This window comes from Typopeltis vanoorti, chromosome 19, assembly GCF_054136105.1.
Source record: "Typopeltis vanoorti isolate ZY-2024b chromosome 19, IOZ_Tvanoo_1.0, whole genome shotgun sequence".
Classification (NCBI taxonomy): domain Eukaryota; kingdom Metazoa; phylum Arthropoda; class Arachnida; order Uropygi; family Thelyphonidae; genus Typopeltis; species Typopeltis vanoorti.
In genome coordinates this window covers 10,197,637-10,223,608 of record NC_143567.1, presented here as the reverse complement: position 1 = coordinate 10,223,608, position 25,972 = coordinate 10,197,637, and the positions used below count along the sequence as shown (strand labels likewise).

Sequence of the window (25,972 nt, the reverse complement as noted above, 5' to 3'; positions counted from 1 at the left end):
TTTTTTTCATCATCATCATCAAATTCCTGCCATGTACCCTCAAGGGGTGTACAGGATATGATAGTACTACATGAAAAATTTACATCATTACTAACTTCCTATCTACAATTTTCCTCCAAATCAGTCTATTACTTGTCAAGAATCCAATATTATCATTGTCAAATCTTATATTTCTTTCATCTAAGGCACATTGTACTGCATCAATCCACCTATATCTTGGTCTTCCTCTGGGTCGTTTTCCTGCCAACTTGGCAGAGAACACTTGTTTTGCTAATCTTTACTCGCCCATTCTGTTTAAGTGACCATACCACTGAGATTAGCTCTGCTAATGCATTCCTGGATGCTGAAAATGTCAAGTTGTTTCGTAATATTCGCGTTTTTAATGTGATATTGCCATTGATGCCATCTGTTCACACCCCCTAATCTTTCTCAGGACTCTCATATCTGTGGTCTCTAGTCTTTAGTCAAGTGTTTTACTTCTGACCCAGCTCTCACATCCATAAGTTAAAACTGGTTTGAACACTGTCTTGTATACAGCTAATTTAGTGTTCTGACTAATTTCTCCCTTATTCCATATGAATTTATTCAATTGACTTCCTACCATACCAGCTTTGTTGATTCTGTTGTCTATTTACATATTTAATTTACCATCTTCGCTAAAAATCGTGCCTAAGTAGCTGAAATGTTTTATTTGTTCCACAGGTTCTCCATTCACAACACAGTTGACATTTTCAATGATTCTGCCTATTTTCATTGTCTTTGTCTTTTTATTGCTGACCTTCATACCATATCTATTACAACAGTTATTCAATTTAGTCAGAGAATCTTGCAGACTTGTAGCGGATTTATTTAGAAGTATAACATCGTCCGCATAAAGAAAAGAGCTGACATTAACATCTCCAATTTTGACATCATGTTTAATACAACTTTCCTTCATAATGTGATCCATATAGGTAATGAATAACAGAGGGGATAATGTACATCCTTGTCTACAACCAGATTTAACATTAAACCATCTCCCTGTACTTCCTTCAATTCTACTTGCTGACTTACAACTCAAATAAAGACTAAGTATTGCTTGATATAATGCCCCATTGACACCATATAACTGTAGCGTATTGAATAGCTTCTCTCTTGGAACCCTGTCATATGCCTTTTCCAAATCGACAAAACTTAAATACAGATCTTTGTTATATTCCCATGATTTCTCCACTGTTTGTCGTAAAGTGAAGATCTGATCCTGACAGCCTCTATTTGACCTGAATCCAGCTTGTTCTTCACCAAGCTTTTCTTCCACAATTCTTCTCAACCGTTTCTCAAGTATACTTGCATATATCTTACCAGGAACACTCAACAGGGATATACCTATGAAATTCTCACATTCAGTTTTATTTCCCTTTTTATATATAGGTACTATGAGAGCTCTACTCCAATCATTGGGAATTCGTCCCTCTGTCCAAGCCTTCTGAAGTATGCAGTGCAGCCACTATAAGACTTTTATACCACAATACTTCAGCATTGCTGGTCGAATATCATCTGCTCCTGCTGCCTTTCCACATCTCAAGCCTTTGATGAGTTTTTTTACTTCAAATATGGATATGTAATCTTGACTGCATGTCTGGTCAGTGTTTTTTTATCTCTGTGCTGTCATCACTGCTTGTTTCATTTAGCACATTTCCAAAGTAACGTTCTTTTTTTAGGAGATTTAAATTTTGGCTTACCTTCACCTTTTGATTCCCTACGAATTCTTTTAACAGTCAACCGCGATATGCCCACGATTGCACTTGCACATTTTATGACTTGAGAAAGGGGAACAAGGAGATGATTCTTTTTCGCAGAATGTCAGCACATTATTCAATATTCTTTTGCAAGAGTTACTGAAACGTTTAAGAACAGAACTTGCTGACTGTACTGGATCCATCATACAAATTAATAATAAAAAAATAATGCAAAAAAAGGGACAAAAAAAATCAAGCTAGTACTAGTACAGTGACAGACAAGAAAGCACGTGATTTCGCATGTTGGCGACCAATATGTACATCCTTCATTTCTTTCTCCAGTTCAACATGAATCGACTATTCTTAGCAAAATGCCAAGGAAATATCTACACGATGGGCAAACTATACCATATCTATTACAACATTTATTCAATTTAGTCAGGGAATCTTGCAAACTTGTGGTGGATTTATTTAGAAGTATAACATCATCCACATAAAGCAAACAGCTGACATTAACATCTCTAATTGTGATATAATGTCTAATACCACTTTCCTTCATAATGTGATCCATATAGATAATGAATAACAGAGGGGATAAAGTACATCCTTGTCTACAACCAGATTTAACATTAAACCATCTCCCTGTACTTCCTTCAATTCTAACTGCTGATTTACAACTCAAATACAGACTAAGTATTGCTTGATATAATACCCCACTTACACCATATAACTGTAGCGTATTGAATAGCTTCTCTCTTGGAACCTTGTCATATGCCTTTTCCAGATCGACAAAACTTAAATACAGATCTTTGTTATATTGTCGACTATTTGTCGTAAAGTGAAGATCTGATCCTGACAGCCTCTATTTGGCCTAAATCCAGCTTGTTCTTCACCAAGCTTTTCTTTCACAATTCTTCTCAACCGTTTCTCAAGTATACTTGAATAAATCTTGCCAGGAACACTCAGTAGGGAAATATCTCTGTAATTCTCACATTCAGTTTTATTTCCCTTTTTATATATGGGCACAATTAGAGCTCTACTCCAATCATCGGGAATTCGTCCCTCTGTCCAGGCTTTCTGAACTATGCAGTGCAGCCACTGCAAGACTTTTATACCACCATACTTCAGCATTTCTGGTTGAATATCATCTACTCCTGCTGCCTTTCCACATTTCAAGCCTTTGATGGATCTTTCTACTTCAAGTATGGATATGTATTCCTGACTATATGCCTTTTGAGTGTTTTTTACCACTGTGCTATCACTGTTTGTTTCATTTAGCATTTTTTCGAAGTAATTACTCCATACTTCAAGAATATCTCTTTTACCTGTTTTCATGTCACCTTTATCATCTCTAATTCCTTTTACAGCACTCTTTCCTGCATTTCTAAGCTTCTTCAACAACCTCCAGAATATCTTACCTCCTTCTTGATATTTATTTTCTATGTTCTTGCCAAAGTTCTCCCATGACTTTTGTTTAGCTAGTTTTACACAGTGTTTCGCTTTCTTACATTTCTCTCTGTATTCTCTATGAGCAAAAGCTGACTTACTTGCCAGGAACTTTTGATATGATTTCTTCTTTTCCTTCAATGCCTCTTTAACTTCCTGTGTCCACCATGGAGTCCTGATTTTTCTATCTTTGCAGACCACCTCACCACATGCCTCACTGGGTGAATCAATCAGGGTTTTCTTCAAGGCTTGCCACTGAATCTCCAAGGTTTGGTTCCTGTTCTCTTTCATTTTTTCTTCAATAATCTTTGTGTATTTTAGTCTACAGTTCACATCTGAGAGCTGCTCAACTTTTATTCGCTTTAAAACTTTCTTACATGTTATTCTTTTCAATATGAAATTCAATTTTATCCTGCTCAAGACTAAATAGTGATCGCTTCCAATTTCAAATCCTCTGTACACTCTGTTGTCCTGCACCAGGCAGAAAACATCACTATCAACAATAACATAGTCAATGAGACTTTTCTTATTCCTTGCCTCTTCTCTCCATGTGAATTTGTACACATTTTTATGTTGGAACATGGTGTTAGTAATAACCAGTCCATGTCGTGAGCAGAAATCCAACAGGTATTTGCCATTATTATTAGCTTTGCACTTTTCTCCAAATTTTCCCAAAATATTTTTGTGTCTCACAATCATTTCCCACTCTGCTATTCAGATCAGCAACAAAGACCAACTTTTCCTTTTTCATTGTGTCAGTTGCATTTTCTAAAGCATCAAAAAATTCATCCACTTCTACCTTAGTAGAACCTTCTGTGGGACCATAGGCACAAATAAGTCTCATTGTCTCCAGTTCCCCATTCTCATATTTGCCCACATCACTCTACTTGAGACAGCCTGCCATTCAAGAAGATTAGCTTCATATTTTGTGTTGAATACTATGGCTACTCCTTCTTTTCCTTGATTGTCATTGCCTGAATATAACATTTTGTATTTATTGCTCAGAAAAATATCGCCAATTTTTGTTTCAGTCACCCCTATTATGTCGATCTGGTACTTATCTAATTCCTCAGCTAGCTCCATTTCTTTGCCATTCAGGCTTCTTACGTTGATAGTACCAATCTTTAACTCTGGTGATGTTGAGTTGGGGTGTGTTTTCAGATTTGTTCCAGTAGCTGACTTTTCGCTGTTCGCCCTGGTTCCCCCGGTGAAAAGAACAGAGACCTTGTTTAACCGGGCAACGCCTCAGCAGGCATAAAATTTTGTCATGTTGTACCATCATTTTTTATTTTGGTTTAACCAATAAGAATACAATTTGGTCGGCTAAATGCCAAATTGCCAGCCCATCGTTATTTGTTCAGTATCCAGGTAGATACTCAACAGGGTGCACCACGAGAAGGTGAGGACTGGACATTAGTTCAGAAGCCCTGGTTGGATCTCCACATTCCATTAAAAGCTATGTGGAGGTCTCCTCTCAGTTATACAGCTTTGACCCTTTGCATCTATTTGATTCTAGTATGGTGCAAAAAAAAGTACTGGACTTCAACATCCATTTTACTCCATAACATATATCATAGTTATTCAGTACTTTTTTTTGCACCATACCACACATAGCTATATAGCAAACTTATTGTTTTAGGGAGCATGTTTTATGGCATGCATGCCAGAAGTGGCATGTCCAAGTATTTTGCTGGCATGTCAACGATTTACAGAGTGATATCCTTTTATATGCTTATAAATTATTCAACTTTTTTTTTTTTGTAATTGTTACAATACGTACAAGTTAAATTTTGTTTTACACCAGAGAGCAGCTATGAAGATGTGCATATGATTGGTGCGGTATTAACAAAAGGTCGCGCGACCCAAAGATAGCCTACAATTGTTGAGTTGAAATACTAATTCTCTTCAACCTGAATTGCATAACATGTGAAACTGCATGACAACATTCACTAGACAGGGTGTCGTTTATCGTTCTGATTGAACTTCTCTTTATCAGTGGGCTCAACTCACACAAAACTTCAACTTTTGGTTGAATTTTATTGCTGCTTGTTTGCTTTGAGTTGGCACAGGAACTCACACATGCATTATATGGCATATTTCAATTCATTGTAGAATTTTATTTGAAGTCAGCTTTTGTGATCTGTCATAATGACAGCCAGAATTTCAAATGCAATAAAACAAACACTTATTTCATGAAATTGAAAAATTGGACAAGAGTTTTTAGTTAGATATGGTGTTTCTAGCGCAACATATGGTTTAGCTTGAGTCTGTACAGAGTAGTTTCTCTGAGAGGGGACATGTGATTCATTAGTTAACACCATTTTTATTCCAGCTGTCTCTAATTGCACTATTTGTTGAGAAATATATTACACAGATTGCAAAAGCCTCCATACCTTAATCATGACCAATAAAACTACTTGTTTTTCTTGCATTTGCAGTATAATGGCTGTTGGGGAGGGTGTGTTGTTAACCACAGGGAGCGAGTTATTATCGTCTTGACATGAACATGTTTAAACATTTTTCGTGTGCAAGACATATGCAACACTTTTTAATGTCTTTTTTTGTAAAGTAAAATCAGGGGTACCAGTTATACGCAAGGGCGAGTTATTTTCGAGTAAATATGGTAAGTGTTTCGCCGACAAGTTGACATCCTTCTGCTGCTTCCTTTGCTCAGCTTACTTCAATGGTGAGTTACAATGAATAAATATTTTTCTCACTAGTGTTTTTTTTTTTTTCAAACCAACATAATGAAAATCAATTTAATAATACAATAATCAATTTTACACTGAATAACATTTTAAATTTATATATAAATAAAATATTATTAATAAAATTATAATTATAAAATATAAATTTATCAATAATAAATTAATTAAGTTAGATTAATTTTCTATTAATTTTTCCCCTCTTAAAAACTGCCTGGCACGTCAGCTAATCGATTGATACATTTTTGCCATGAGCTAGCACGTCATCAACTTGATTTGTAAATTTTTGGCGCACGCACATAAATCACCACCACTGGTCTAGTCTATACACTAATGAATGAATCGTTATGCTACTTAAGTAATTAATTAAATTTAACGAAATATTTATTTAATAAAAGTTAATTTTATGCAGTTATGATTTATTACTTCATCTTTATGTTTGTTTACATTTCTCAAGTGTGAATGGCGACATATACAGTGTGCAAGTGTTTGTGTGCTTAAGTTTTGATAATAGATTTGTGTATATTTTATGGTAGTAAATGATAAAATAGAATAGTATGTACGTATATTTTACGCATTCATGACATACCTAACTTTTTCTTAATTTTTTCGATATTTCTAGCTTCTCAATCAATAAGCTATTGGCAACTATAGCACTGCTGAGTATTTTCTAGTCAGTGGGCTGTCCTTGGTACACATCATACAGTTATATGAGAATACCCAAATAAACAATTGTTTCTGTAATACTTGCACTCACATGGCTGATGGTGACCACTCTGTTTTAATATTATTGAGAGAACACATTTTGTGAAACCTCGGTTCACTTAAAAAAATATAATAAAAAAATAAAATTGTAATACCACTGATATGTTTAAATAATGGTAAGCCTTACCTTTTACTGATTCTATAATTGGCAAACTCAAGCTCGCCAGATTTATAATTCTGGACAGTAGCTCTTTTTAACTGTAGAAACAAATAAAATATACATATAAAGACACACACACACATGTAAATATATATAATAGATACACCAATAACAGCTAGATAGAGAAATATTATTAGGCAAATTAACAATAACTAGATAGTCAATGGCAAATTTCCATTGATATTTCATAATTAGTTTTACAAAGTATAATTGCAGATTGAGAGGGGCTGCAGTGTGTCAGTGAGACCAGAAGGAAACCAGTAAATTTTTCCTGTCTGCTTTATGACCAATAAAATTAATCAAAGATACTCATAAAAAAAAAAGGTAGTGTTTCATTCTACTTTATGTACAGAGACACAGCACTCATTATCAAAACAACTGTAATATAGAAATTGCAATGAAAAAATTTTGTTTTAGAAAATGTTTTCATTTAGTTACAAAGTAAATTATATTCTTGTTTAATCCTTTATCAAAGTGTAAATAAACAAAGTTTCACATAAGTATTGTCACAACCGGGCTTATCAACAGCCTCTATTATACAAATAGCCTAGGTATGAAGATATTGCACATACAAACTTTGTTTGCTTACACTTGGATGAAGAATTAAACAGGAATATCCTTTTTTGTCAAGTATAAAATTTGTTTTGCATTGGTGGTTTGTCATTAAAATGGTCTCATTAAAACCAAAAGTAAAAATATTCTACATTTCAAGAGAACCTGGGTTGGCTCGTAAATGTTAACAAAGATGGTCCAATCACAAAAAACTCATCAATCTAATCTTGAATCTAAACTTGAAAATTACTGTATTCCAATATATGCATGTGACCTAATATATACATTGCACTACCAGTTTCTAATATCTATTTACTTATAATAAACTTCAAAAATTGTCATCATCATCAATTTCCTAATATGTATCCTCAAGGGTTGTACAGGCTACTATGACAATACTATATGAAAGTTCACATTATTACTGATCTCCTATCAACAGTTTTCCTCCAGATTAGTCTATTACTTGTCAGCACTCCTTATTATTGCATCTAACATTTCAGTCTTGTAAGGCACTTCTGAACAAATCAATCCACCTAGATCTTGATCTTCCTCTGGGTCTTTTACTTGCCATCTTGTCAAAAAACACGTTTTGATAACCATTCCTCTCCAATTCTGTTTAAATGACCATAAACAGAGATCTCGAGAATCTCAAGTTCCTTCCTAATTTTTTAATATGATTCTGCCATTGATGCCATCAGTTCACACTCCAAATTTTTCTCAAAACCCTCATTTCTCTGGTCTCTAATCTTGCTAATCCACCTCTCAGATTCATAACTTAAAATTGGCTTGAATACTGTCTTGTATACTGCTTAGTTTAGTGTTTTGGCTAATTTCTCTCTTATTTCATATTAATTTATTCAACTGGTTCCCCACCACACTAATTTTGCTTATTCTACTAGCTATTTCCAAATTTGCCATCTTCACATCTTACTTGTTCTAAAAGTTCTCTATTGGGAATGCAACTTAAGTTTTCTATGTTACTGTCTATTTTCATAATTTTGATCTTTTTATTGATGATTTTTGTGCCAAATTTGTTACAACTGATATTCAGTTTAATTAGAGAATCCTGGAGACTAGCACTGGATGTGTTTAGAAACACTATCTCATCTGCTTAAATTAAAGAGCTAAGTTTGATATCTCTGATTTTAATATCATGTTTATTCTTTGTTCTTTCATAACGTGATCCAGATAGATGATGAATGAGAGTCGAGATGAGATAGTGTGCATCCTTCTCTTATACCTGATTTTGCATCAAACCATCTTCTATGATTTATTACTGCAACTTTATGTTTATTTACATTTCTCAACTGTGAATGGTGTGCATAACTTTTGATAAATTTTAACTTTTGATAATAAATTTGTGTGTATTTTATGGTAGTAAATGATAAAATAGACTAGTATGTATATATGCCGCATTTGCCGGGGTATAAGACGCACTTTTTTTCTTTGAAAATAGGTCTGAAAAACAGGGTGCGTCTTATATGCCAATATTCAGTTTTTTATTACTTTCATTTCTGGAAATTTTCTCTGTTCCGAGTTACGTGATTTTTTTCTTGCTTCCTTGCGATGTGTGAGAGCATTCCAGTTACGTAGAGTTCAGTGGATGCCCATACGCTGTCATAGACAATCACAGCTGTGTTCCTGTTCATTTAAACTTTCCAATTGTTGTCACGGTTGTTGTGAACAGTGATAAATTTCTGCCATTAAATTTTCTCTAAATTTCTTCGCAAATTATGGCCGAAAAACGTAGGCATTGCTACAATATTGCATACAAGCTACGTGTGATTGCGTATGCTAAAGAACATGGAAACAGGACTGCAGAGAGGCATTTCGGGCTACCCCCAACTGAGAAAATGATAAGAACTTGACGGAATCAGGAAGAGGATCTAAAAAAAGCAACTCACAATAAACATAATCTATATGAAGTGGAACTGCAAAATGGCCAGAACTGAATACTTGGATTTTAGACCACAGAAAAGCGGGACTTTCAGTGTCTACAAATTGAATTTCATCGATTCTTCATTAACTCAAGGAAATGAGAAAATTTTGAACTTGTGCAAATAGGAAACATGGACGAGGTTCTGCTGACTTTTGATGTGCCCTCAAAGAAAAACTGTGGATTCCAAGTGCACAAAAAGTGTTAATGTTAAAACTTCTGGGCACGAAAAACTCCCTACACGGTTGTTTTATGCTGCTGTGCTGATGGGATAAAATTGCCGCCACTATTGATTTTTAAAAGGAAGACGCTACCCAAAGAAAAAACTGCTTAAATTACATGTTCATGCAAAAGGCTGGATGGATGGAGGAGGAATAAAGTTATGGATAGATGAAATTTGGTCTAGGCACCCTGTAGGACTGTTGAAGAAGCCTGCCCTGTTAGTATGGGATCAGTTTCGTTCTCACAGAACAGATGTTAAAAACTCAGTTAGCTGTAATTCCAAGGGGTCTAACTAGTCAGCTTCAACCTTTAGATGTCTGTATTAATAAACCATTTAAGGGATTTATGAAGGGGGAGTAGAACAGCTGGATGCAATTGTTCAAAGCTTAACTTAATGTGTGTCCCAAGGACAGTGCAACATCAGGCGGCGAACAACTAAAGGCTCTCCCGCGTATTGTTTTTGTGTGTTCAGGGGGAACAAAAGTAAACAACTCGAAGGTCACATTCTCCTTTGTGTGTGGAAATGCTAGGGGTTCTCAACCCTTATTCCAGGGACGGCAAGAGGGAGTATAAGACAGGACCCAGAAGTATCCAAGGGGCTTTTTTTATCCAGGTATCCAGAGGCAAGAGATTGAAGATGTAGCAGGTGAAGGGCAGTATGCAGCGGTGCGGTGGCCATATGCCGGTACGCATAGGAAGAAGGAAGCAGGTATGCAAAATGCAGTCTCTTCTCGTAGTGTCTCGGAATCCAGCATCGTGGGTCCATTCGACGTCCGAAGAAAAGTAAGGAATATGAGTAAGAAATAATATGCGTCAAGCCCCGGGAATTCTTGGAAATGCGACGGCACTAAAAGAAAGAACCCTGCACAAGCGTACATGGCCCAGGACAGAAAAGCAGTACCGGTACGACATGATCCGATCCCCCAAAAATCTTCTACAATGCGACGGAACCAGACTGAAGGAAACCGGCACAAATGATGAGACCCAGAAAGAAAAGAAGCCTGCAGAACCAGATAAGAGACGGTAGAGCCAGTTCAACAGTGAGTACTTCCTTGAAGTATTTATATATTCGGCCGGACGTTTATAAAGTTATATTATGTTTGTATGTTCCGGACTATGAGGTTAAGAAAATGCTGGTAGTGAATTAGATATAGTATATTTGTTGATTGAAATATATATATTCGGCAAGACATTTATAAAAAGGTTAAATTTAATGGTTTGTCCCAGACTAGGAGGCTAAAGAGTGGCTGATATAAGTTAGATATGAGATAATAATTCTTTGCAGCAGGATGAATGAAATCATAGATTGGAATAAGATAGAATTGCTGCATTCTTAAAAGGCAGAATGATTAGGATTATGGATTGATAAGTGTTAGTATTGCTATGCATTTTAATGAGTGTATATTGGATGAGATTATAATACTTAGCAGCAGAATGAGCAAGGTTACAGACTTACAATCGATAATATTGCTGTGTATTTTTATGTCTAAATATATTGCATGAAAGATAGCATTGCTGCATGTTCATTATGTATGTATTATGTATGAGATTTAAATTCTTAAAAGGCAGAATAATTAGGATTATGGATTGACAAGTGTTAGTATTGCTGTGCATTTTAATGTGCGTATATCAGATGAGAATATATTTAGCAGATGAACGAGTTACAGATGGGCATTTGATAGTATGGCTGTGAATCTTAATGTGTAAAATTTATTGCATGAGATTATAATCCTTAGCTTTAAAATTTTTTGTAGCATCAATTCAATCAAGAAATTGTATTAATGTGTTAATGTGTCCTAGATTAAATAAAATGTGTTTAATATACTAAATCATGTGTATTCACTGATCCTGATTCCAATACACTGTTTCCAAAAAGGAAAATATGCGAACCTGTGTGCAAAGTTAAATTAGAGTAGCCACGACTGACAGTAAAGCTTGAGAGATAGAATTAGAGAGATGCTGCAGGTGATCTTAATTCTATTGAAGGCCAGAAAAGGGGACCTAGCTGGTGCAGTCTTTAAATATAAATAAATTTTTCAAGGTTCCCAAGGTATTAGACTTTAGATAACCTGTAGTAGCAAAAATGCAATGTGTGGTAACTTAGATAAAGGTGTAGAGAGCGTAAAGTAATAATTAGAGTATATAGAAATAATGGTATAGAAAGGTAAAATAATGGTAAAGTAAATAAAGAATAGAGAAAGTCAAAGCAGAGATAAATGATAGAGACAGCAGAAAATATAAGGAAGAATAGATGAAAGAAAAGGTAAAAACATAAGATATATATGATGTACTGAAAGAAATGAAAGAGCTACGTTAAGATATAAAATAAGATATACAATATAGAAATATAGCATACTGTTTACAATGACATACCTAACTTTTTCTTAATTTTTTCAATATTTCTAGGCTATCTGTTTTATCTGTGAATTTTTATCACCAAAAATTTTTCCAATATACTTATTGAAAAAAATTTGCGTATAAGTGGACCTGATAGATGAAGTATGATAGATTCAAACCCATGTTGTCCAAGGATCAAGTGTGTGTGTGTATGTAAAAAGCTACTTTCAATTCCAATGTTTTAGTTAAAGATTGTTTCTTTCAATTCTAACTGCTGAGCTACAACTTAAATACAAGTTATGTGCTGATCTCTTTAATGTTCCATTTAACATACATAATTGTAGCATTTTGAAAAGCTTTTCTCTGGGCATCTTGTTGGATACCTTTTCCAGATCTACAAAATTTATATACTGATACTTGTTATATTGTCATGATTTCTCAACTATTTGTTATAAAGTGAAAATCTGATCCTGACAAGCTCGATTTGGCTTGTTCTTCTCCAAGTTTCTCTTCCACAATCTTGTTCGGATTCTTCTAAAGTATGCTTGCATAAATCTTACCTAGAAGTTTTCACCTTTTTGATAGATGGGAACTTTAAGAGCTCTACTTCAATCATATGGAATTTGACCTTTCTAACCAAGCCCTCTGAAATATGCAGTGTAGTTACTGCAAGACTTTTATACCTTCATATTTGGGCATTCTGGTTGCATATCATCTACTGCAGCTGTCTTTCCACATACCAAATCTTTAGAGGTACCTGTGGCATAATTAAAATTAATAACTTAACACGTATGAAACCAACAGTAATAACTTTAATGAATTAAAGGTATAAATATTTCGTACTGAAAGTAACAGTACATCATCAGTGTAGAACAAACAGTTAAAGGAATGGAATACAAAGTACAGAACAGTCAGTAGATCACCAATTAAAATTGTTGCCACGTGCCAGAAAATTACTATTAATAAAATATTATTAAATCATTCTTAAAAACTCTTTCATTGATAGTTGCATAAAATAAAAATCTCCCAAACTTTTGGGAGAGAGAGAGAGACGGTCATTTCGATTCAAATTCAGCCAACGTAAAAGGGCTTCGCAACTTTCTTTAATAAGGCGTTCATATTTAAACTTGCATCTGTGGAGAAGACAAGCTTTATCCCACTGGATATTATGTTTAGTGTCAATACTATGTTGTGCTAGACCACCAGCTAATGATAGAGGTGCTAGTTTGTCTATTGTAGATTGCAACAAGTGAGAAATTTTGTTGATAAGAAAATATGTGGGAATAAGATGATACTCCTTAAAAATTCTGCCAATAGGCTCTGAGATGCCTGAAATATAAGGAATTGGAACTCTGCAGTCTGTTGAAGAATCCTGAGATGTTAGAACATAGGAGTCAGTTATCTGCTGGATCTGATTAGGGTTGTAACCATTAGATTCAATTAACTTGTTTATAGTTAAAAGTTCTTGTTGTAAGCTTAAGGGGGAGGAACACACTTTATGTGCTCTATTAATTAAAGATTTGATAACACCGATTTTTTGAGAGGTGTGATGAGCAGACTTTTGATGAATGTATCTGCCAGTAAAGGTAAGTTTTCAATAGACACATGTTGATAAAGCACCAGAGGATGTGCGAGTAAGGAGGATGTCCAAGAAATTTAAACTATCAGCCCTTTCTTTTTCCATGGTGAACTGAATGCATGGGAAGGCTATTTATCTGTTGTAGGAATGTGGTAAGTTCTGCTTCAGCATGTGGCCAAATAGCAAAGACATCATCTTTCTTATATAACGAAACCTGTGGTGTGTTCATCACTACAAGAAATACACGTATTAACCACAGTGAAAATTATTTAATTGTAAATATTTCATTCCAAGTATGCATAAGATTTTATTTTTGCATAAATTTGCAGAAATGTTTTTCATAGGAAAGGGCTAAAGATTGTTTAGACACCCGAAGAACGATATCCAGTAATTCTTCATCCAGGACAGCTGAAATTTTTCTTTCAAGATCCAAAATAGAATGAACGTTAGATGCTATATCTTTTTTAGTTGCCTGAAGTTGGCTCCATATCAAGAAAAAACATGCACGAATGTAAATTGCATATGAGCTCCAGGAGACCAAATTGTTTCTTAGGACATCATCAGTACGGTAGTTTAAACAATAATAGGAATAACATACGGTTAGGGCACATGATTATAATAGAATCTCAATAAGCATGCGTGACGTGTTACAGAAGTAAAAAAAAAATATTTTACACAATTTTGTATGACAATTTCCCATACTTTAGGAATAGTAAGAACGTCATTGCAGTTTAAATTTGGTCTGTGTAGTAGGGCTTCAGCACTTTCTTTATATAAACGTTCATGTTTATATAAAGATGCTGATGTAATGAAGCTGACTGCAAAGAAAGAAAAATAAGTACTCTGTGGTGATGCAGGAAGTTAAAGAAAAAGCCCATGAAAAGAAAAAATCACACAAAGTTCTTAGCTAACAAGCATATCCTTAGGGAAAAAAAAAAAAAAAAAAGCTAAATTTTGTATTCAATTGCTAAACAAAAGTTGAAAAGATTTTGAAAATAATACACAAATATTAAGAAGTTGAAAAATGTTTTAAAACTATTAAAAAACTCAGAAATAGATGAAAGAATACCACAAAAGGCATCACAGATCATAAAGGGAATATAAAAATTGACGATAAGGATATTCTGAATTACTTGAAAACTATTAAATAACACATCCAAGAAATCTAACAGATCTTCTGACACCAGACTTTGTAGCAACCGAGTCACAATCGAGACAGATGAAACACCATATACAGCCATTTTGAGCCCTATTTTACTACAGTCAGTGTGGACTGTTTTTCCCCTGATGGGAACTATGACAAAATCAGTAAAGATCTCCACTATAAAGGAACATCTTCCTAGTTGGAGGAAGTGCCAACTAGACTATGTATGTTAGATGACCTTCATCAATCACCAAAATACAACCAATTTGCTTAAAATGGCTGATGCCATATTCATTCTCCAGGGTGGAAGTTCTGGTTTCAATTTCCTCTTCCCCCACATACAGTTTGAATAATACCAAACACCACTTGAGGGTACATAACACCTTTAGAGATGTTCCATAGAAGAGCAGCTAAACACTATATAGGATCAAACCTGATGAAATGTTTCTGGAGGCTTCCTGACTGGCAAGCACATAATCTTGCTGCTACTTATTCTGCCAGATTTGAAGTTGGACAAATGTTGAGTCCGATGCTGCAGCAAGGAGGCTGGATGCACTTGGTATGGACAACAAGTGGAATAGTCTATTTCCTTTTCCTACATATCCTTATTCTAACTTCCACAATAGTAATATTAAAAGAAAAACAACTACAGTGTAACTGTGGTTAAAAAATAAACCTTCCTCAAAAAATTATGTCAAAAATATAAAAAACACAAACATCTTACCCCAAAATCATCTGAACATTCACTTCAAAATTTGCTACATAAATGAATGCACCATGCCACCTACAAATATCAAAACCTTTTGCTGTCCTGCCTGTTTGGCCAAAGTAGGACAGCTTACAGCTGCAAGGGATCTGGTATACACCAGGTAGGTCTAGGGGGGGGGAGTCGTTAATAGAGTGGATAAGGGATAAACGATATTAGACTGGATGTGGCTTGTGTTTTGACCAAAGCTAAACTACCAAAAGCCAACATGCCCAGTAAGGAAATTAAATCTCTACTAGAATTAAAGAAAAACAAGAAAATAATAATCACCAAAGCTGATAAAGGGAATGCCACAGTATTGCTTAACCAAAAGGATTACACAGGTAAACTGAAAGCTCTATTGTTAGATCGGGCTACTTACCTCCCTATTGAGTACAATCCCACCAACTCACAAATTAGAAAACTCCACAGGCTCCTTAAGAAGGTCACTTCTTGGCCTGTGGAAATCACTAACAAATTAAAACCATTTAACTCTCCCCCCCCTGTATTTATGGACTCCCAAAAATACATAATGAAAATGTGCCATTACATTCCATGGTGGATGGCATTGATTCCCCCACATACAAACTAGCTAAACTTTGGCCAAAGCTCTCTCACACACTATACTGGCAACACACCTTCACACATAAAAAACTCAGCCCACTTCAAAGCCAGCATAGAAAACCTTACACTCAAACACACTGACATAACGGTCAGTTTTGATGTCTCCTCCTTATTCACATATGTCCCACTCAAAGAACCCTTAGAGCTAATCCAAGCTAAATTTCCTCCCGATATCACAGCCCTATTTCAGTTCACAATGAACTCAGGCTATTTTGTTTGGCAAGGAAAATTCTACAAACAAATAGAGGAGACAGCCATGGGTTCTCCATTCTCTCCACCCTTGGCCAACTTTTATATGGAGACTTTTGAAGAGAAAGCCTTAAACTCTGCCCCACAAAAACCAACCATTTGGCTTCGCTATGTTGATGATGTGTCCGCTATTTGGCCACATGGCTCCGATGCACTCCTCTCCTTCCTAACACACTTAAACAACCAACACCCTAGAATCAAATTCACCCTGGAAGAGGAAAAAAACAACTGCCTTCCTTTCTTAGACACACTAGTCACCCGTCAGCCTGATGGAACCGTGGTTTTCTCAGTCTATAGAAAACCCACCCATACAGGCAGATACATTCACCAACAATCCCACCACCCCTCATCGCAACAATATGGAGTCATTAAGATACTACACAACAGGGCTAAACTTTTTTGTTCAAATGAAAATGCCCTAACCACAGAACTAAACCACATTCTCAACACTTTCTCAGCCAATGGCTATCCCCCCCACCCAAAAAAAAAAAATCCAAAAAATATTGAAACCACCACCACCACAACCCCCCCCCACCCCTCACAACAATCCTTGTTGTGAGGGGTGGGGGGGGTTGTGGTGGTGGTGGTTGTGGTTTTGCAATTTTATCCGAGGCACCTCGGAAAAAATTGCAAAAATCCTAAAAAAACATTACCTAACTTCTTGTTACAGACCATATAAAAAATTGGCATCCCTTATCTGCTCTACTAAAGACCAACCCACCCCCCACTAGACCTACCTGGTGTATACCAGGTCCCTTGCAGCTGTAAGCTGTCCTACTTTGGCCAAACAGGCAGGACAGCAAATATCAGAATTTCAGAACACAAGGACTACATCTGGTTTCACCAATACAGCCACTCTGGTCTTGCTGACCATGCGCTGGATACCTGCCATAGAATACGGTGGAAGAAAGCCACGATAATACACCGTAGTAAATACAAATATGAAAGGCTTTTCATGGAATCAGCTTCAGCCCTAAGAAACAATCAAAACCTCAACAAATTTGACTGCAAGAGACTGCCTCAAATTTGGGAAACCTGGAAAATTTGGGCTATTCAGCCCAATCGCCCAAGAATACCAACATTGCCCACTAGAGGGCACCATCAGGACTTCAGGAGAAATAATAGCTTCCTGCTTCTTCCTCACTTACTGTTTGTTGTGCCTGCGAGTACGTGTCTTGTTCTTAAGGTCCTTGAAAATGGTAACGTGACGTTGCCGAAATATTGAAGTATATTAAAATTTATTTTAATGTACATCCTAGTTTACGTTGTAATTTCCTTAAATTATTTAGTAAAAAATGTATAACCAATGTCTAAGCCTTTCCACAAGAATTAGATATTTATTGACAAGAAAAAAATCAGTTTATCAAAATATATTTTAATATAATAATTACAAATTTAGATTTTTGCAGCCTTTATTAAAGGGAACAGAAAATTCCTGTTTAACAGCATGGTTTAAGTAATAATAACATATCTATAATTAACCATGATTTTTAAATCCCATAACTATAGTACATCTAAATATTAAAATATCACCTGTATACTAATAGTGGATATGTTAATAAATGAGGCTACTAAAGGGCTGTCGATGTGCAATATATAGCCTCTCACAGTTAATTCATCCCCACCTTCCTGTGGTATAGCCTGTTTCCACAAACAGGACTCTGGTGAACCTGGCAACAGCAAAAGCAAAAGAAGATATGCTTTTGCAACAGCAAAAGCATATCTTCCCTGTTGGAGAAAATGCCAACTAGACCTCAGGTGGTAAATGTCTTTCATTGCCGGGTGAAATACCGCCAACCTGCTTGTTAGAGAACTGAAGTGGCTGTAGCCATGTTTGCTCACAAAAACAAGGGTTCATTTTTCTGTCCCCTCCTTCCTTATTCCCACATGCAATGAGAGTGATATCCTCAATGACTAACCAATCTCACTTAAGGACCCGGATCCTCCCCCATTCAAGGCTACAGCAGTAAAACGGTTCCACAGGCCGATACATGGGACCAAATCAGTTACTAATGAATTGGAGTCGCATATTTATGAATCTGCAACCACAACAGTTCATGACTGGAGAGACCAAATACTGTGGATGCAGGGGAACTGTCAAGGCCAAATAAGTACAGGAGACTGAGTTCTCTTGTGGGCAGTATGTTTCTGAATCTGTCAATTTCTCGCTGCATGCCCCACTTTCTTTTTATCTCTTCTTCACCAAATACAATGGACCACAACCCAAAGAAATGTGATTTTATTGCAGATCACAAAAATTCTCCCACAAAAAATAGTTTAAAAAATCCAACAACATAAAAAAACATCAAAATCCAACAAAACAACCCATCAGCATTAATTCTTAACCTAAAAAAAAAGTTTCCACATCCACTTCACCAACATCCATGGCCTAAACAGCAATATAAACGATAAAAAAACACACCTAGAGTATCTAAACCAGAATTACTATTCGTATCAGAACCCCAACTGACAACCTCAACAATCACTCTCCACCTCAAATGAACAAACTACACATTACAAAGGTTTTTCTGTCACAAAGGCAGCACTTGTGTATTCATCAGAACGGACATACCATGCCATAGACAGCAAACATCGAATCCCCCACCCTTCTGCAAATCAACCTACCCAAACTCTGTTAACCATTCTGACCTCTTCAACTATCTCTCTCTAAAGCTTGACTTTTTGCAGTTGAAATACCCCAACAGTGATGTCATCCTTCTTGGAGGACTTCAACATCTACAACTCATATCGGCTTCCTTTCTCCAGTTTCACCAATCAAGTAGGCAGCAATGCTGAGGTATTTGCCATTAGCAATGACCTATCATAGATCATGAATCTCCCTATCAGAATACCTGACAAACCCTAACCAATTTACTAACACACTTGACCTCTTTCTAACAAGCTCCCCTTACAAATATACTGTGGATGTCAGTTCCCCAGTTGATAATTCAGATCACAACCCCATACAAGTTTTATTTTTTTTGTTACAGAACAACATTCACCCATCAGTTCATAGTCTTGTGTCCTTTAACACTATACAGGTGCCAAATGGGGCAACTTCCATGATTTCTATTCCTCCTTCCCATAATCCAACTACTACTTCAGTTCTGATCCAAACACCTGCTCTGACCAAATAATAGAAATTATCCTAACAGGAATGAAGGCTTTCATCCCTTATTCCACTCCAAATTCTCAGTCACAATCCAAGCCATGGTTTCTCAAAAGTGTGCTAACACAGTAAAAGAAAAAAAACTCTACATACCACGAATGACTCAAGACCAAAACTCCAGCTACTCGCTCTGTCTATACTGCAGCTCGCAACAGTTGTAAAAGAATCACCACCAAGTCCAAATCAGACTTCCAAAGGGCCAAATGCTGCAAACTCACCTCCTACCCAAGTGGCTGTTGCTTCTTCTAGTTCCTAGCCAAAGCCAATGGCTAGGAACTAGAAGTTGTGCAAACCTACCCAGGTTTCCACAATTCTCACACCCAGATGGCACTGTAGTTACCTCACCTGAAGACAAGGCTGACTTACTAGCATCAATCTTCTCTTCCAATTCCTGCATTGACAACTTGGGCATAGTTCTCTCCAATCCATCAAGAACAGCTCTCTCAATGTTACCCATAGTCTTCTGTCAAAAAAGAATCCGAAGAATCCTTAATAACCTGAACACAAACAAGGCATCTGGTCTTGATAATATCCCACCTATTGTGTTGAAAAAATTGTGCCCCAGAACTACTACCTATTCTGTATTCCCTCTTCAATCTATCCTATTCACTAGCATCTACCCTACAACACAGAAACAAGTCCACATCTAGCATATCTCAAAGAAAGCTGATAAAAGTCAACAAACAAAGGACCGTCCAATTGCTCCCATTTCTGTTCCCTCTCTAAAATTATGGTCATCAACAACCAACTCTTGAACCACCTAGAGACCTACTAATCAGTGATCAGCAGTACGGATTTTGCCACTCACAATCTACAGCTGGAGAAACCACATGTTGTTGTCCTCAACATTTCAAAGGCATTTGATTGGGTTTGGTACAGGGGTTTACTTAACAAACTGCCGTATGGTCTACCTTCCACACTCTGCAACTGGATTGCCAACTTTCTCACTGGTCACTCACTATGTGCCATGGTGGATGGCTTCTTCTCCTTAGATTTCACTGCGAATGCAGGAATACCCAAGAGTTCTGTTCTTTCATCCACTCTCTTCCTCTTGTATATAAATGACCTGCTCTCACAGTCTTCCAAACAGTGGCAGTGCTGCCTATACAAATTAAAAAAATAATAATTATTTTTTTTTATTGGTTACTGATTAGGAAAAAAATAATTTTTTTATTTTATTTTGTATAGACAGCACCTCCCTCCCCCTTTTAAAATTTCACAGGCCGCCACTGCTTCTAATCCTACCCATAGTTTTGCTGATGACAGTACATCCCATCCCTCCTATTCATTTGATAAACCTTGTAATGCTCAAGTATTAGAATCATCAAGATCAACTATGTCCAGTGATTGAACTCTGATCTCTTAGCTATATCCCAATAAGGGAAACGGGGAGGACAACCTTGTAGACTTTAATGCCACCAAAACTCAGTCCTATCTCATCTCTCTCGCAAGAAAGAGCTCACATCCCTCTCTTCAATAATACTGAGATAACCAAACATGATCTGATTTCTTGCACTGACTTGCATCTCCGATCTTTCCTATCATAATCACATTTCAATTGTAGTTTCTACAACTGCCAAAAAACTTGGTGTACTTTTTTCCACAAGACACTACTTCACTCTTTCACAGCTGCTCACTCTATACAAATCCTACAAACCATGGAATATTGCTCCCATATTTGGGGTGGTGCACCAAAATCCTCTCTAAGATTGCTCGATTCTATCCAGAAGAGAGTAATCTGTCTAATTAATAATCCCGTTCTCACATATCCACTTCAATCCCCCTCTCTCTCTCTCTCACACACACACACACACACACATGTTCAGTTTCTGTCTTGTGTCTCTTCTACAGATACTTTCATAGACAATGCTGTGCTGAATTGGCTGGCCACTATTATTCCTCCACTTTCCTCCAAAATCATTAGAACAAGAGCCACTGCTAACCAATACCCTTTTACAGTCCATCTTGAAACTCACTAAACCAACTTCACTGTCTCCTCTTTCATTCCATCTTCTTCTGTTCTTCGGAACAGTCTCCCCCACTCTGCATTTCCCAAAGAATGCAGCCCTCAGCTGTTTAAACAAAACGTAAACAGTTTCCTCCTCTCTTCTATTTCTCTTGCACATAAACAACACTAATGTGATATAGGTCTTGTGGCCTTTCGTGTGTGGGTCAGATTTAAAAATACACACACACCAAAAACAAAAATTATCAAATTATTAAAAGAATATAACAACAAACATCTAAAGCCTTACTCTTGGTTGAGCTAAAGATTTTATGACTTCTATTTCTTTATCAGAAAGTACATTATGTAGTATTAGTATTCTTGGACTTAAAAATATTTCCTCTTCTTTTATTGGTTGTAGAAGTAGGTATGGATGAGTATTAGATGAGTACTGACATTTAAGTTCATGCTCTTTTGCTAAATGCTACAAAAAAAAAATAGGAAATCGATTTAATTTTTAGATTTTTTTTTCTTACTTAAAAAATAAGAAAGTAAGCTTCATATACATCACCTCATGGTTATCAGAGCAATATCCAAATACTATTATATAAAAAACAATTGCTACCACTACTGATCTCTGATATTAGTTTTTTTTTTTTAATCTTCTGTTGGTAATGAAAACAAAATATCCAAAAAAATAACAAATATCAGAGGAATTAAAAAATCTGAGCATTTAAATCATGTCACAATGTCAACTAAGTACACAAAAATTCTGAAATAAACCATTTAGCATTTATGATGTCAATAATTACATTATATTAGTTGTATCTTACATATCTGCATAATCTTATAAAAAAGGATGCTTTTATGATGTCAATAATTATTTTGTATATATATATAAACTACAGCTAATTGCAATTATATTAGTTATAGCTTTTATGAATGAATATCTAAAACACCTGGATGGTAATGATTTTTTATATCAATCTTATATATGAAAGGTTGCAGTGCTAATGTTTTGCAGCCTCCAATAAGCAGAGTGGGTGTGAAACTACCCACTCTGCTTATTGGAGGCTAGAAGTGGCTTGGAAAAATTCCATGTTTGGTGTCCAGAACAGGGCTTCTGAATTACTTAAAAAGAAGGAAAATAAATATTGCCCACATATGGCACAGCTGTGTTATAAATTTTCTAACCTCTTATAAATGGGAATGATAAAAAAAACTTATTATCTAGGCATTTTAGATATTAATATGTATAACCAATGTTTTTTTAGAGGCAATTCAGATCCTATGGCAGATTAAGAATAACATTCTGGTTTAAAAATGGTTTTTATGTTCTTGTGACTTTTCAAGAGGTATTCCCTTTTGAGAGAGTAACAAAGGATCTGAGTAATTCTGAAGACTCTTGCAAACAATAACAGTGACACTGCAACAAAAGTAACTCTCCCTCATAAACTAATCCATTCAAAAAATTCACATCACAACCAGTCACAACATACAAACCATGCCAAAATTTCTTCACTAAAAATTCACTTTTATATCCACTTTACTAACATCTCTGGTATTAACACAATACATAAATAATATTCACCATCACTTGCAGTCTTCCAGGCAGAAACCAAGATTGCAGCTAAATCTAATACTGTTCACCTCTAATGCCCAAATTACACACTCCATAATTCTTTTTTGCCAAAAGGGTGGCAGTTGTTCCTTTGTAAGCTATGAAATAGCCTACCAGAGAATGACTAATTTAGAATTCCTTGCTTTTGACCTTTTCTGGCTCCAGGTTTCCTTGCCCCATTTAGTAACTTTTATTTGTTGCATTTATTTGCTGGTCTCCAAACATTAATAACCACTTCAGATCTCTTCACATTCCTTTCCATGAAACTTGATCACCTGCAATCCAGCTATCCAAATAGTGAGGTCATCTTCCTGGGCAATCTCAACATCCACAATTCCAAATGGTTCCCCCACTCCAACACCACTGAACAAGCACGACAAGAAGCAAAAGTCTTTATTCTAATTAATGACTTAACACAAATCATACATCTACACACTCAAATTCCTGATAACCTCTTAACTCTCCAAATACTTTGGATCTCTTTTTGACTAGTTCTCCTTCCAGATACACTGTAGAGATGACCTCTACAGTGTATCTGGAAGGAGATGACCTCTACAGTGTATCTCCTTCCAGATACACTGTAGAGGTCATCTCTCCTATGGCAACTCAGACCAAAATCGTGTGTGTCTCCAGGACACCTCTCCTCCAACCACTCCCAATCTTGCATCCTCTGGTACTACAAAAGAGCCAACTGGGATGACGTAGATGATTTGCACATGCTGCAAATCATCTGCGTGCAAAACAAAAAAAATGTAAAAATATGCAACCTGATGAGAATGAAAATACTGAAAGCATCTGGAATCATATCAAGGATAGAACAAAAGTAGCAGCAGAATACTCAATTGGAATTCAAAGTAAAATGCAGCATAAAAATGGTTTAATGAAGAATGTGGACTAGCAGTAAAGAAAAGAAAAGATAGAAGTATTTGACTTAACCATCTGATGTTCATGTTGGTCAGAGATACAAAGAGAGAGCATGCAAGGAAGCCAAGAAAATAATCAGCCAACAGAAAAGAAAATTTTTACATGAACAGATTGAAGAAATCCACAAATACTTTATGGTGAATAACCCTAGAGAACATATTAATGAAATAAGAACAGATCCACATATGAAAACAACAATAGTAATGGATATAAACTAGCCATTAGAAATGAAATAGCAAACAAGTTGAGAGAGTATTTTAATATACTCTTAAATTGAGATGAACCTCCATAGTCCTTAGTTTGTGAAGGACATACCTGCCATATCCAGAAATATTTGCACCTTCACTAGTTTATGGTGCTGTTAAGGTGCAGGGGATATCTCTTTCTGAATACTCTGAGTGATCCACAAAAATCACTCAAAATCTCAATGAGTGACCCAAAAAGATCACTACTAAACTCATCAAAATCTCAGATGTGGTTCTATTCAGTGGCAGGCAAAAACCTACCAGCAAGCAGCACTGCTCTACTCCCTCAAATCAAGCTCAAATATGAACATTATTAAAATGCCATCAGTGGGAGCTAGACCCAGAAGAGACACCAAGAGACAAGAATTAATACAGAAGTCATATATCCTCTGTAGCTCAGTCAGTATAAACGAAGCCCTTTGGTTGGAAAGACCTGGGTTCAATTCCTCACATCATAGACAAGAATCTTTTTCGATGAAAGGTGAGTTAGCCAGTCTATATGGAGGCAGGGTTTTTTTTTATCCCGGAAACTCTGAATTTTTGTCTCCTACACAAGATTTCTTCACAACTAAGCTACTGGTATATATAGGCTAATGACTTCACATTAATTGCCTTAGTATCCCATAATGTAAGTACACATCCTTACATTATGTAAGGATGTGTGCAGAAAATATCCCCATTTTCTTAATTTAATTTCTTAATTAAATTAAGAAATTAAATTAAGAAAAAAATGTTTAATAAACTTTTCAAATGTTTATTAAACATTTCAAAAGTTTAACATTGTGTTTATTTTTGCATACATATTTTTCTGAAAAGTGAATTTTTTATTTTCTTAATTTAAAGATCATCTATATTACATAATAATTAAAACCTTTATAATAATAATATTATTAGAATGGCATGAAATATAGCATATACAAATATGGCATGAAAATTGGCAATAAAAAGACAAATGAAAATAGGCAGGAACAATGAAAACATTGCATCCTGAAAATGGAGATGCACATGAATTTTTTTCAAACAAAAGCAAAACTAATATACTTATAAAATATTTCAGCTATGTAAGCACAATTTTTAGTGAAGATGACAAAATAAATATGAAAATTCATAGTGAAGAATTTATGGAGACAAAAACATGTATTGTGGTAATTACTTTCGTTATAATTATGAAAATAACACTCGACGTTTCCACCTCTCTGTATCAAGGTCATCATCAGGAAAACATACAAGGACACAAGCTACATGAAACTACACAAAAGATAAATCCAACTTCTTTGTTAATCATTCTCCCTAGCCTAACCTATGGTGAAAAATAAAATATAATAAATAAAATACGGGTATCCCTTGATTAATGCGATTAATTAATCCCTCAATGTTACTGCGCACATCAAAAGCATGTTAATCAAATATAATAATCAATGGTAAAAATTACAATTCATCCATGATCAATTACTGTATTAATAATTCGTTTTATATGGTACTCGTTTAGGAAAGGTAAAAAATTAATACCAAGTAAATGTTTAATATATGCTTGTACCTACATCATCAGTTACTGCAATTTTTTATCAAAAAAAAAGTTATCAAGAGTCATTTGATCAGTTTTAGTTTTTTTCTTATCATCATAAATTCTACGATAACAAGCAAAATGACTCTCTAGACTAGGCAAACAAGGCATTCCTCGATTAACATCTGGATCTATATCCATTACTTGCTTAAGCGATTCTAAACTGTGAAATATTCCATCCAGTTCTTTGATTGTTATTTCTTTTGGAACCTCATCTTCACATTCTATTTGTTCACTGTCTTCATATGAGCATTGTTGTTCAATTTCAATAAGATCTTTGTCACTGAAATCTTTTGAATTTGAATCCAATAATTCTTTAACA

General features: G+C 35.6%; 1 protein-coding gene across 6 annotated transcripts in view; it reads right to left on the bottom strand.

Annotated features, from left to right (window-relative positions):
* Positions 1–25,972, bottom strand: part of PH4alphaEFB (prolyl 4-hydroxylase subunit alpha-1) — a 294,206-nt gene that overhangs the window by 79,623 nt on the left and 188,611 nt on the right. For all 6 annotated transcript variants that reach the window (XM_090409648.1, XM_090409645.1, XM_090409646.1 and 3 more), the window contains 2 exons: positions 21,607–21,780; positions 6,762–6,832 (listed from right to left, as the gene is read on the bottom strand). In XM_090409648.1, the coding sequence (XP_090265774.1) occupies positions 6,762–6,832; positions 21,607–21,780 (245 nt within the window). The remainder of the gene's footprint in view (positions 1–6,761; positions 6,833–21,606; positions 21,781–25,972) is intronic.